The sequence below is a fragment of the Rhopalosiphum maidis genome, chromosome 4 (genome assembly GCF_003676215.2).
Source record: "Rhopalosiphum maidis isolate BTI-1 chromosome 4, ASM367621v3, whole genome shotgun sequence".
Taxonomy (NCBI): Eukaryota; Metazoa; Arthropoda; class Insecta; order Hemiptera; family Aphididae; genus Rhopalosiphum; species Rhopalosiphum maidis.
In genome coordinates this window covers 35,380,888-35,395,989 of record NC_040880.1, presented here as the reverse complement: position 1 = coordinate 35,395,989, position 15,102 = coordinate 35,380,888, and the positions used below count along the sequence as shown (strand labels likewise).

General features: G+C 30.3%; 1 protein-coding gene across 2 annotated transcripts in view; it reads right to left on the bottom strand.

Annotated features, from left to right (window-relative positions):
• Positions 1-15,102, bottom strand: part of LOC113549090 (peroxidase-like) — a 43,185-nt gene that overhangs the window by 1,940 nt on the left and 26,143 nt on the right. For both annotated transcript variants that reach the window (XM_026950247.1, XM_026950246.1), the window contains 7 exons: positions 6,121-6,302; positions 5,165-5,363; positions 3,960-4,157; positions 2,603-2,750; positions 2,375-2,534; positions 332-502; positions 57-255 (listed from right to left, as the gene is read on the bottom strand). In XM_026950247.1, coding sequence (XP_026806048.1) covers positions 57-255; positions 332-502; positions 2,375-2,534; positions 2,603-2,750; positions 3,960-4,157; positions 5,165-5,363; positions 6,121-6,302 — 1,257 coding nt within the window. The remainder of the gene's footprint in view (positions 1-56; positions 256-331; positions 503-2,374; positions 2,535-2,602; positions 2,751-3,959; positions 4,158-5,164; positions 5,364-6,120; positions 6,303-15,102) is intronic.

The window sequence follows — 15,102 nt, the reverse complement described above, 5'->3', positions numbered from 1 at the left end:
TATTTATTATGCTTGAAAACTGCAGAAGTACTCAGTGAAAAATATTTAATGCTTACCCGGGGAATAAGCTCCAGGCGATATATCGTACTCGTAAAAGAATCGATCGCCTGCTTTGTAACGGAAGAATCCTTCTCCGAGGACGCATCTAAAGGAGGGAGTGGTTAGCGTTCCCGGAATAATTCTTTCGAGCATACCGCCAACCAGGTAATCGATGTCGTCGACTGTTGGATAGATTTTAGCTAATCGTTCAATCCTCTGCAAATTTAATATTTTTAAGTGTTTGCGGTCAAAACGGTCCTTGATTAATAATTATTATTGTTGTGAAAATTACCTCTTCGTCCATGACGTCTCTGATATCATCGAACGACGTAGCCTTCGGTAATCCGCATAACGTCCTAAAGTGATTATACGACGGTATTCCCATGTCTCGACCACGTTGGATGTCTTTCGCTACTAAATCTTGTCCCAGAGGTCCATTAGCTCTGAACAGCAAATCTGTAATCTGAAGGAAAAATACGACTATTTTATTAAATATTCAAAATAAAACGTATTATACTATTTTAAAAGTCTGTAATTTCGTTTAACGTTTAGTTTATTGCGAGTATTCAACTTATTTGTAAACACAATTATTAATCGTGATAATTAAAAAATAAAAATTTCGACGAAAAATAATGTAATTAAAATGCACAATTGAATTATAAAATAAAATTGTATTGTTTAATCGAATTTCATTACAAGCTATAAACATGGTTAATGTATAATTATATATATATATTGATAATTATCAACATAATAATAGTTATTTTACGTATTGATCGAATGAATAAAAAAGTTATAATTTAGTGTATAAAATTGTTGATACCTATGTACTTTATACCTATGCTTTATAATAATTAGGATGAGCGAGTGCCCTCAAAAGTACCTTTTTTTTTACAAATTTGCCCTAAATTGCCTAGAATAAAATGCAGCAGTTTTCCTCAACCAAATTTACCAATTGCCCCCAGATATTATTATAACATGATTATAATACCAATCCATAAAATAGAGGATATAAATACGTAAATAATAATAATTATTATTATGAAAAGATAAATACCATAATTACAAGCGGCATTGAATGTAATTTGTCAAAAAGGTAAATTAGTAAAAAATTATAAAAAAATAAATCTATAATTGCAATTAAATATAAATGATATGCAGGTATTGTAATTTGTAACATAAAAAAATTCAAATAATTAAAAAAAAATTATATAAAATGATAGGTAAAATTTATAAAGATAATATGAATAGGTAGATACAGTAATAAAAAAATAAATACAATAATTATTATAATTATACTTCAACGCCTCTAAAATTACGCACTCTGGTAAAATACTCTTTGTACCAGGTGATCTATTATTATTATTACAATTTTTTTTATTCTTATACACTGTGATTATTATTTATATATTTACTTCCTCTTTTTTACGGATTGGTTTTATAATTTGGATTTTTATATTCCAAAAATGCAAAATATGACGATAATGTTATGTTGTAAGAAGTTCTACCAACATTCTCTCTAAATATATTCTCTGAACAATTAGAAAATGATTATTTTATGAAAAATTATCAATGGACATAAAAATATAATATGTTTTAATATAATATATATATATATATATATTTTATCAAAATGGTATACAATAAAAATAGCATGGTGACTATGTATTAGAATTATTAGATGCACAAATAATAATGTGATAAACTTAACAAAGTTTTCGTTAAATTAAAATTTATAATAATAATGGAAAATTAAAATAAATTAGTATTATTTTTTCATAGATAATCTACAAAATATTCCAAGATATTAGTTGGATTAATAAAAAAAACTAAATATCCTTTAGCTCCTGAAATGTACCCAAGTATGCAAAAACACTATTCATTGTGAAATCTGTGTTTAATGATCGTCTTAATTTTCATTCTAGCATCATTCCACATAACGATCAATGAAGAAAACCAAAAATATAAAAACCCGTGTTCTACTTAAAATCAATAATTATAACTTATAAGTGCAAGGTAAATCGGTACTAACAAATTTGTTCGGTATATCATTAAATATTTTCTCTGTGTTAATTGTTTACGTTATTAATTTAACGAAATAATGTAATTTATAATGTAATTTTTATACGCGTATAACATACTTAATATCTTAGAGTAGTTATTGTTAAGTATATTAATGAGCGTGATAGCCATTAAACAGATTTTTTATCAATCAATTACATCTCAACTAAAACTAAAAACGTTGTGGTATTTTCGGTGCAATTAAAACTTTTATTTCATGAATAACGACGAGAAAAAGTAATAAATCATAACACCATTTATGGTAAGTACTCACTTCTTCACTGAAAAATATGTCTTGTGCTTGTTGAGGTTGTGTGGCTATGCCTCTCAGGAACATGTCATAGTTACCCGGTCTTTGTATGATACCGGGCTTGTTCATCCATTCACTGAAACGTGTTGGCGCGGCACCGTTTTCGCGATCTTCATTCACCAAGCTGAAGGATTTCAAATAAAAACAATTAAGCACTTTGGTCTTTTGTGTTCGGGTAATCTTTTCACTCACTTAAAAACTGATGGTACCAGGCTGTGCAATGATCTAAACGCTCCACCGGCAAAACTAGCCAATGTAGACGGATTAATGTTTGAATTGTATAAATTACTATAACCTTGTTTCAGCGGAGAGATGCCGTTTTCACGAACATAATTTTCACCTATAAACAATACAACTATTATTAGCGACAACTCACACGGTGAAAAACTACTAACTCCATAGGATTATTATTGTTTTAATGTTTTCCTATTTTTATTTTCTTTGTTTCTATTAAGTTAAATCAACTGTTTATAATTAACTAATGGTTTGTATTTGCGAAAAAAAAACTATCGATATGTATACTCGTATTTTATATTATAATATTTTTTAGTATAAAGTATAATATCACGCGATAAAACTTGTAATAAAGAAAGGATTAATATTTAATATTAAGTTCAAACTATTTTATTTATTTTCACGTATATCTAAAACAGTTACACACATTCCTTATGTCAAAGGATCATTGTATTTTAGGAATACAGAATTAAGTCGTCTTTGTTGAATAAACTATTTAACAAGAAATGTTTTGAATGAATAATGATATACAGGTAATATTACATTTAATAATTCAATTATATATAAAACATTACTAAGAACATAATTTGAACACTCGTCAGCTTATTTTAGTAATACTTTCATTATAAAAAAATATCCTATCTATTGTATGTAATAAAATCAAAAAGTAATTTAATTATTTTATATTTGTATGCACTATGTTGTACGTGTTGGTTTTTTATTAGTGGTATAACGACATTATTATTAAAACGAATTAAAAGTTATTAAAACCAAAGTTTATAATGGTTATAAAATAACGAGTAACATAATATTACTATTATTACGGTTATTGTTGATATTACTACTAGTATGACATTGATTTCCATAATATTATTACAACTTTACGTAGAATTTATGTATAATTGATAACATTTATGTAATCTTTTATGTTCATTAAAATGTTAATATTCTGTTATTTCGATATTTTTTACTCTCGTATAAGATCGAATGGAAATAAATTATGTAAATGTAAATAAATCTAACAATAATGGTAAAGATTTTAAGCTTATTTTACTAACGTGTTAAATTTAAGTATTTTGAGTAAGACTATAAAAACGTTGAGATATAATTTATCTTAGTCATAATTATAATTAACAGTGTTTGAAAGTGTATAATAACATCTGTAAATTGTAATATAAAATTAAATTGAACTTAAGTAGATTATTATGATAGCACATTGTTGCATGTAATTTAATTTAGAATATTATGTATAGGTACTATTGTTTTGGTCTCAGCAGCAAATGAAAACTGCGACATTGGTATTCAGTTAAATTACCTAATAAAATTGGCAGGAACTCGTTGTACGTGATGTGCTGAATGATGGCGATGACAAACTTTCTGGCTTCTTGGTACAGTATCTCATCGGTCCATTGCGGGTTGAGCTGCGCAAATTCTGTCGCCAAGAAGTTGTGTAACCGTAAAAGGGCTACTTGAGACACGGCCATGTCGGGATGCTGATTTACTCGACCGTCGCCTAATCGGGGTGGACGGAAATGAGAACATAATTTAAAAAAAATTTTCAACACTACTATTTGTGCTATGGATCTAAAATTATTATTAATAATACGTGCATTTAATGCGGGACTCACACTCTCATATGTTTTTCAATATTAAGAAGAAAGTTTTGTGAGGTAGATTATTTTTGCATACACAAGTTGTTTTTTTAATAATCATTATGATGATTAATAGTTCAGGAATAACATAATTATTTTTATGCTGGTCAAGATGAAAGTACGTTTTACACGAATAAAAATACCTATTATTCAAAATACGTTTTATAAATTAATGTATTTCAACTGTATTTAAAATTGTTTAGAAACACAAAAAACTATCATGCACTTTTTTTTACGTGTTCCTATATTTTACAACTGATCTTGCACCTTCAAATTCAAAACTTAAAAGTAAACATTTTGGAGCTTTGAAGAGTTCGTAGCATATACAAATATTATGCAGGTATTGCAAGTGTGCTATTGCAATGCAAATTTATTTAATCGTCGAGATTTAATGATAATAAGGAAAATAACATTTTTAAAACGTATGTATTACACGAGTTACTTGTATACATTGTAATACAACCTTTTAAATTTAACCACCTCGTGTGTGAGATTTAACTATTGTGTTTATAGCCTATGTGAATTTATGTCATATTTAATTGGCTGCAAATTGCCTACGAACAACAAAAAACAAATGCGACGCCATCACAACCGTAACTGCTTCTGTAAAACTTGACCCGATTACTCGACCAAACCAACACACTACCATATCAATGGGAATAATAATAAAAAATATATATATTATTATTTTGTTTACAAAATTATGCCCATTGATACCGCAATACAAAATGGTTCAAAAATTCATAATATTCGGGTAACTGTTTCGAATCGAAACGAACGAGAAAATCGATAAAACGTTTCGATATTAATCACCGATTGATGGCGATTAAGTGTTCAACGAACTTTATTTTCAATAGATCTTTATTACCTGCTCTGTAGCAGACCTCCGTATTCGTTGCAACGTTACAAGATTGCGTGGGAGTGTTGACGTTTGGCATGAACATTCGTCCGTCTCTTGTGATCTGTGCCCTCATCCTGCCTGCCCTGAAAGACCTCAGGTTTCCGGCTGTCTGACCTGTTGCGCCATACACAAGTGAAGCATCCAGGAAATGGGTCGTCGCTATCACCTGCAGGTGGTTAGAAAAAAAATCAATATTAATCGATCCATCGCTTGAGAAGCGCTTTCCACGCACGCAATTTCCCGTGAACCGCCTAACGTAAACATATATTTTTATCTAGTTAGTCAAATTCGTGTCCTCCAAAATACCGTTCTTTTGTTATTTAATTTAAATTACCTATTCTTGTTATTGCGTAATATAAATAATTATTATGCGTGATTGAAAACTATATATTATAAACTTAAAACAGTTAAAACTGCGTTCTATATCTAACAGTTACAAATAATTCAAATTGTTTACAATGTCTGGTTTTAAATAATTGACATAAAAATAATGTATTTTATGATAAATAAAATAACATGTAAGCATTTCCAAATAAAATTAATTTATTGCTGAAAAGGGACAAAACTCAATATCGAATAAAATAATTTAATTTGAATTAAAGAATTATTAAATGTGATTTAAACTTACTCCATATTAAATAACTAAAATTCAAAAGTACCGGATAGCCGAGTTAAAATATTAAATTATCAAATTTAATTAAAAAATACTTTGCAATATTTATTATTTCTGAATTAGATAACACAATAATACTTTCTATTATCGATATTATAATAAATTATATTTTTCTAACTATAATACAATTTTAATTTTAATAAATAATTCTTATAAAAGGTAAATCGATGAGCTATAAAGGATTTAGAAAGTATATGGTACTGTTGGAAAAATATGAATGAAATAATTAACAATAAACGAATTAACAAACCTTTTGCTGTGGTTTTAAGGTGCACCCAAAATCGTCGGATGATACGGTTCTTTTGGCGGGTAGACACGCTGTACCGAACCTGGAGTAGAAATGATCATTGGCGGGTACGGGGATTGGGAAACAATTGGGATGTAGAGTTTCGATGGGCAACAGTTTACCGTTGCTGGCACAACAATCAGGAGCTGAAAAAAAATACACAAAATAATCGTTAATTAAAATCACAACCATTGCGAATTTTTTTTAATTTTAAATCATTTTATATAAATTAAGTTTTTTTTTTTAATAAATTTGTGTGAGTTAACGGCTAACCTATACCAATATTATCATATACATTTTAATATTATATAATAATATATTAATATTATTTTTGAACCTATACCGTTGCTGGAAACTTGTATGGTACAATACATTATAATTATTCGCGCGTGATAGTAAAATAAAAATTCTAAATTAATATGAAAAGAAGTGTCTGATTTAGAAAGAATTGACCCTCGAGACACGCAATATTATGTATATTGGACATATGGTGACATGCATTATAATTTATCTATTTTAGTTCTTAACTTTCCAAATCAACAATAACAGGAAGGAAAAATTTCGTGACTACTATATGTATGACTAGCAACAATTATTACATTCATAAATAATATATACAGCTTGTATTTACAACGTAATGTAAAATATGTCTATGTGTATAGGCACATTAAAAAAAATGATTATGTGGTGAAAAGCATTCAATAACTTTTCTATTTTACATAATATTATGTCATTATAATTTATAATTAGCTTGTAAGTAATTATTTCTATGCATTTTAAAATAATAGTATGAATGATTTATGCCATTAAAATATTATTTTGTTTATTTATTCATTTTATTCGATAGCAAATTTAATTCAAATTTTAATAATACATTTTAAAAATTATTTATTTTTCTCCAAAGAGATGATAATTTATTTCAATAATGTATCCTGTCTAATATTTAACCTACTAAGTCGTATACAAATATGTCAATTTGTATTTGTAATAATTTTAAAAAAGAGTTATTATTTTGTAAGGAAATGTAAAAAAATATGATATGTTCTTTACTTGTAATATAACGCTTAGAATCAATAATTGAAAATCACCGTCGACATGGATTATAATACAGCTACATAACAATCTGGATAACTTTTTTATAGGCTTCGATGGATCCATAAGTAAAATTACATTTTCGAAATAGTTGTATAAAAGATTATCAAATAAAAAAATACTCGTCCTATATCAAAAGTTCAGAAAAATTAAAATTTATATCCAATATACAATACAGTATTGTATTTGTATGCATTATTTATTATTATTTTTTGTAGAACGTATATTATTTTATCGATAATGCTTAATAAACTTAATAGATGAAAAAGTAATATGATATTTAATTAACAATTTCAAGTGAATCTGTTACACTTATAAAATTGGATTCAATTTGGAGTTCAAAAGATGGCATTAAATAATTTTTTAGATAAACAATAATTATTAATCAATATTATCATTTTTTTTTATTTTTTTTTTTTTTTGGCCATGTCAGCAAAGAGTAACAAGACAACATATTACAAATCTTTGGTTGACTGACTCGCGTGAATCGACGAGCATATGATCGATACAACAATTATTTTTTAATCAAAGTAGCGTTACACAGTTATGTTGCCATCAAGGTACTGAGTGGTTTTCACTTTTATACTAATCGTTTTAAACAGGTCACAGCTAGGCACTTCGTCATAAAACGTATAGATATACCTCTGAAAATCGGCAAACCATATAATATACAGTTCAATTATGTACGTCTGCTGTCTAAAAATGTGCCATGCATAGTTTTCACCCACTTACAAAGTTATAAATTAGGTACCTATAATATGTAAACTCTCCCCACTCATGTATGTGATTTTTTTTTTAATATTTACGTAATATTATATTTTATAACCTATATTACAGTGCTCAATAATCAATACGAACCCATTATGGAGTACTAAAAATTATATTATAAAATAGCTATTGTAACACGCACAATATAACGGGTAAACGGGTTGCAAGACCATGATAATATGGTCGATGCATAGACGCGCAAAGACGTATAGGTACCATATTATTATAATATATTACATTGTCCCACTCCCAAAACAGGTTTCAGCGGAAAAATGCATAGTCTCAACACGAAAGTATGGTTAAACTATAATTGAATTGAAATTTAGTTACATGAAACAAAAACGGCATAATGTATTTAGAACAATCGAAAACTGAAAACAATTGCACTTAAAACTTTGCTCTCCGCGTAACGGCGTAACGCATTTATAACTTACACGACATCGTAGATCGTTTAAATCTCATATTTATAAAGTAAATAAATACAAATAAAATTTCCAAACGCCGGTGCTCGGCGCGTAATACATATCGGTAGAAGTGACGACCGCCCTCGCTAGAGATATGCGAAGTATACAGTATATCATATTATTGTTATGATATTATTGTTGACGACTTCGCTGCATTGGCGATTTTCCTATAACTTTCGGGCGTTAAAAAAATATAATCGCGGGTCCCCCCGTCGTGGGCCATGAACGCCGAACGTGCCCAACTGCTGAAGATATACACCGAACGCGATAATATAGTGGATTTCTGTCCCGACAAGGCGTATGAAGCGGTCTGATGAGGCCGTCAACCGGGACTGATTTGCCGTTTCCGGCCGTGTGACTCGACACAAAACGATGGGCGTTTTCCGAGCGCACACACATATTATTATATGACGTGTTCCCATCGAGTTCGTTCCCAACACGAGCGATTTTCAAAGTCAACACAGAGCCAACGCGCACGGAATTGCGGCAGAAAATGCGCGCGCGGGATGGACGAATAGAGAAAACGCCGCCGCACACACGACTACTACGACGGTGTCGGCTACCGATACGATATTGTTGGGCGTCGTATTATTATCGTGTCTCTATATTCCGACGTTTACGTTATTTATAATATCATAATGTATTGTGTAGTATTGTGCTTTCTTCCGCCACGCGTACACCGCTGCAGCACAGGCGCACACAACAACAACAATAATAATATATTATATTTTATTATAAATTCTATGGTCCGCCCGACGCATTTATATAGGTACATATATAATGTCGTGGACGACAATAAGTGAAAACGACGTCACATCGTTAACGAAAATGATCACGAGCGAGACCGTAATACAATAATAACATTAATAACGATATGGAATGTGTGCGATGTGCCGTTGCAGCAGCAGTTGGTGCACACGCGGACAGGCGAATGGATAGTTACGTAAAAACACTTTCGGCCGTCGATTGCTGGTCGGCATACGTGTATTTAGAACGAGCGCTTATTCGGACGTCGTTGTGACTGCGAATAGTGTGACGACGACGACGGCAATGACAATTAATTATTATTATAACAACACTGAAATCCCGTAGAACGGATGAAAATATTAATCCGAAAATGCAGTGTTTGTTTTGTTTTTTTCCGAGCGCTTTCCGCCGTCGGCTCATTACGTTTTCCGCCAGTCGAAATAATTGGTTACGTAAAAATGTATTCAAAACCTGCGCGATAACGTGAATTGTTTCCGCACACTCATTATCGTAGTACGACGCGCGATGGTGAATATTCACCGTTAATTATCTGACATAACATTAGAATCGCGCCACTTGTAAACAACAATAATTTATCAAACGCGTAGAAAACGTTTTGCTCGTATTCATTCGCGCTGCGATCGTCCGCGAGATTTAATAAAAAAAAAAAAAAAAAACTTTACGCAGAACACGCATACTGCTTACTGCAACAGGAACCCATATAGGAGTAATAACGCGGTGACCGATGGTTATTATTAGTATTTACTAGCGACACTAAAACCACAATAATATGTAATAAATAGTTTATCGTACACGTGGTAATGTTATTTACAATGATAGACCGTTGATTGGTGAATAAAATACTATTATCATAGTGTATCGCAGGGGAATTTCGGAATGAGATGATAATTTGCGCGACTCTACGATGATAGGCAGTAAAAATATTTATTATAATATTGTACTCCATAGTGATTGGGATGGCAGTTATTAGCACCTACTATAGCCGCCAGCCGGTTGGCGTACACCTATTCGAATCATTACATACAATAATACAGCGTCGTCGTCGTATATCATGCGCATCACAATAAATATTATATTGCCTATTACCATTGAGTTTTAAATATTATATACCCAAAGCTATTACCACTATATCGTAATAATTATTGATGTCCGCCAGTTTGATTTGTTCGATAATAATAATATTGTGCTGTAACGGTTTTGTACGAGCCGCGTTGGCGATAAAAAACGACTCGCCAGAGGGCTGAACGATATTCGACTACCTACTGTTACTAAATCCCGTTTCGAACGGACGCGTGTTCAATCATCGCCCATATTGTTATGATATCTACTTACATGAATTTAATAATGAATTTAATTCGATATTGATATATACACTCGCCATAATTATCATTGTTGTTGTATAAGCTGCACCGGGCGAAAGCCACTGGACAGTCGTACCCGCGATTACGTAATCCGATTAAACGTCTATTTACAATACGGTTAATGCATGTATATATGTATATATATATATAATAACCATATATCATTATATACAGTTCCTAAAAAATAGCATATCGTAATAAATGCGATACATGTCGTGTTAAACGTCAATCAGATTAATGTTACAACGATCAACTCGTCGTCGCGCCGCGGACATCAACCGTGTGAAAGGAATAAAACAATAATCGTTTATGTCAGTGAAAACATTTCGTAACCGATTAAATGTTTATTTGTATGTAACAATAACGTTAAATCATTGATACTATACAATCAGCAGTTCGTTATGGTAAACTTTAGAAGATACATTTAAAAGTCGTTTTATACGTATAGCTAACGCTTATAATATGTACATATGTAATAATTGAACAAAATTCCCGTTTACAGTTATTACAATATATATATATATATATATATATATATTATATACAGAGATGAGTACTTATAAAGTCGGGATTTAAAAATAAATAAGGTTTTATAATTGTTAATAAGGTGTAGTTGTTAAAAAAATAATACGACGTGTAATCTTACTGTCATATTTGTCGATTCGCTACATAAGTACTTATTGAAATTATAAGTACGTGATATTATTATAACATTAATTCGATTTTAATTTCTATTTTTGTATTATACATTTATATTGAAGGAAATAAACTCCATTCTAATGCGTTTTTAATTGTTTTTACATATATTACGAGTAAATAAATAAACATATACCTAGCTAACTTTTTTATTTTGATAGAAAATAATTCAGTTTAAAATATCTTAAGTACGTGAATGATAAGAGCAATACAATTAAGATTGTCAAAATATTACCATTTAACCTCTTAAAAATATTGAGATTATATTTATCTTTATCGCTATGGAAAATAGAATTATAGCACGAAAGTGGAGTATTAAGTGCTTCACATAATGGTGAAAAGACATTTTTCAATAAAAGATTTTTATCAGACATATATTTTTTAACGTTTACTAAGATTTTTCCGTCTATTATTTGAGTTGAAAGTATGAAATAAAAGAAAAATTCACTATAGCCACAGTCATTACAGAAAAAGAACACTGTCATTTCCGTTGAAGATATTGTAATCGTTTTGTTGAGTTTCTAAAATACCGACAACAGGGATAATACAAATTATATAATATTGTACCTAAGAATATATTATCTGTAAGATTAGGGCAATTCGTGCATCTGCATAATTGTATATCATTTAAATATTTTTAATATATTTCACGTGAACTTTATAATGGTATCAAATTGTTGTACATAATGTAAATAAATATAATTAAAATCAACAAATGATCAAATGCAAAGAACAAAATTATGTCTGTGACATACACAACTATTTTAAAATGTTAATGTATCAATTTCAAAACAAATAATTATGTTTAATTCATACACATAAGTACGCCCCCTTTTTTGATTTTACAGAATTTGTGTTGTTTAATTTTTTACAAAATCGTAATATTCGTTTTGGATTATTGTGCTTATATGATTATTATATAACAATTGTTAATGATAAAAAAAAAACAGTCTTACAGACTATATTCTATACGCCTAAAATATTATATATTATTAGCAAATAAGATAAAAACTCTATGTAAAGTAATCAATTGTGATCGTCATAATCGATATACGAGTACAATGCGATTTACAGTATACCTACGTAGATATACGTTTAAAATTGACTATAGAAAAGTTATAGAATACTTGACTATAGAGCTGTAAAAAAAAAAACCATTAAATATAGTGTATCCGGCGACACACTACATTCTTCAATTAATTATTTATTAATTACACTATGAATATTATTTATTTTTTCAAGTTGCTTGCTCGACTGAATTGCTTTCCTAACGTTTTTATGCAAACTCTTAAAAACATCAAGCCATTTATGTTATAATATCGAACACGGTTATATTACGAAACAGTACGTCCTTACTACTCTATATATATATTATGTTATACGAATGATAATAGATAATATTACCACGGTCATAGCACACTGACACAATATTTATTTTTCATTTTGAACGTTAAAAACTTTTAAAATTGCATTTTCGTGGACGAAGTAATTCTGCATAATGAACAAATTCGTTCTAAAGACTATGCTGCAGTGCACTGGTTGTATGATACTACGTTATTGGTATTATAACATACGTTTAAATCACCGCTGCAGTATATAAAGAACGCAACGATTCGTGTGGTCGGATAAGGCCACCAAACACACGCGTCGTGATAAAATTAACCGCATCCTTTTTTTTCGCGATCTATTATACACAGATATAATGTGCCGCCTATGGCGATAATAATAATAACAGTATACCCATTACCCATAATTTAATACTATAGTATAATATACTACATAATATATGTATAATCCCCATTCCCCGTTCATACAAAATATTCCACTAGTCCGACAAAATAAATGATTTCCGAAATTATGCTTCCTATAATCGTATACATTTCAAAATGTATCAAACTTATTTTTCTTTTTCGGCATCGTATTTGATGTATGGACTGAGTATTGAATATTTATCTCAAGACGTATAATTTGTATTGCACTCGCTAAAAATGGTATGATGTGCGGTATCACGACGATGAGTCACGGCTTTGATCAAAAGCAAATTGATTTAAAGTATGTACTCTAATATGAAATAGATTAAATACATAAACATTTTTTCATAAAAAAAATTGTTAGAGCGTAACGTGCATATTATTTGCATATCGTTAGTAACAATTGATAATCATTAATAATGTCTTTGCTCTATAGCCTATATTGTAGTAGGTATTCAACAATATATTGATTTCAAACAAAAAGATCTACAGATTTAATATTATAACAATATCTCAATTTTAGTTTAAATATTCATTTTGACTTAAGAGTAAAAAGTACAAGACAATTAATCGTTTGCCCGTTACACTCTTGTGATTTTAAAAGTATTTTGTTTTCCACAGACACTCTTAACTCTAAAACTATACACACAATTAGACAGAACATCTGTCACCACTATTTTAATTTTAGGTATGTAGATCAACGAATATATATCGATCCAGAAATTGCCATAATTCTTGTACAACATTACTATAATAACATTATAGTTATGCATGCATGTATGTATATCAAGGATGATTCACAAAGCATGCTCATCCCCCTAACCCTTGGTAATGTAGTCATTCAACATTTTTAAATTTACTCAAAACCATAGTCATTTTTCAAATTCTAGAGATTTTTTGAACTACAAAAAAACTTCCGTTTTTAAAATGATAACCCTCTACTATAAATTATTTAGCAGATAATTTTTCTGAGAATTTCGACATTTCAAAACCAAAATTAAAACGAATAGCTTTTGAGTTACTTAACTTGTGTACTAAAGATAACTTTGATATAAACATTTCAATAACTGAATATTTACTCCAAGCTACATCAAAAGAAGTTGAAATGAAAAAAAGAAGTTTGCATCACCATAATAATATGACACTCGCAGTATGAAAAAAATCTCAAGAATTTTAAAATAATATGGTATTTAAGTATGAATAAATTCATCATTAAACGAAATTATGGGGGCTGTGAGCATGCTCGGCGAATCGCCCTGTATAATATAATGTACTTGCACGTTATAATGCTAATAATGTTATGTTATTACGAATGCGATGATGACGATGTTGATAATAACATATAATATTATAATGATTTTATTATCGTCTCGCGGGGAAAACGCGCGGATAGCGACCTCGAACGGCGGCGGTTGCCTGTCCTAAACGGCGAAGACCGGAATGCAGCTTCTGCACGGGGTAGCCCGCGCGTTCTGCCGCGGCCTCGGATCGCGTCGCGTCCGATTAATTAAAGACGCTTTCGATCGCACGACCGAAAAAAAAAAAAACAAAATATATAATAATATAGTGTAGCACCGTATGCGCGCACGCACGCACTCACGCATCCCGCAGACCTCGACGGTATTTGTTTTAACACGTCTCATTATGCCCGCGATGCGTTTATAACATAATAATAACACACTCTTCATGTCCCGACTTGTCCGCAAGTACACATTATAATATTACATACCTAACGCGCATGAGGAAGACGTACGCCGGTAAATTAATTAAACGATAATATTATTTTTATTGTAATGATCGCGTTCGTCTGTACTGTTCTGTGTGTTTACATCACGCGTAACGACCGCACGCACTATGTACGTACACATCAGACGCGTTGTTTCCCTGATCGTCCCAACTCGTCGTCGTGTAGCTTGTCGACTGCTCTAATTGCCAACGGCTATTAATTATTCCGATTAATGCACTAATGCAAAAAATGATATTAACACGGAATAATGATAGGTTAATGGTATTATATATATTTAATATATTATCGTGAATGTCGCA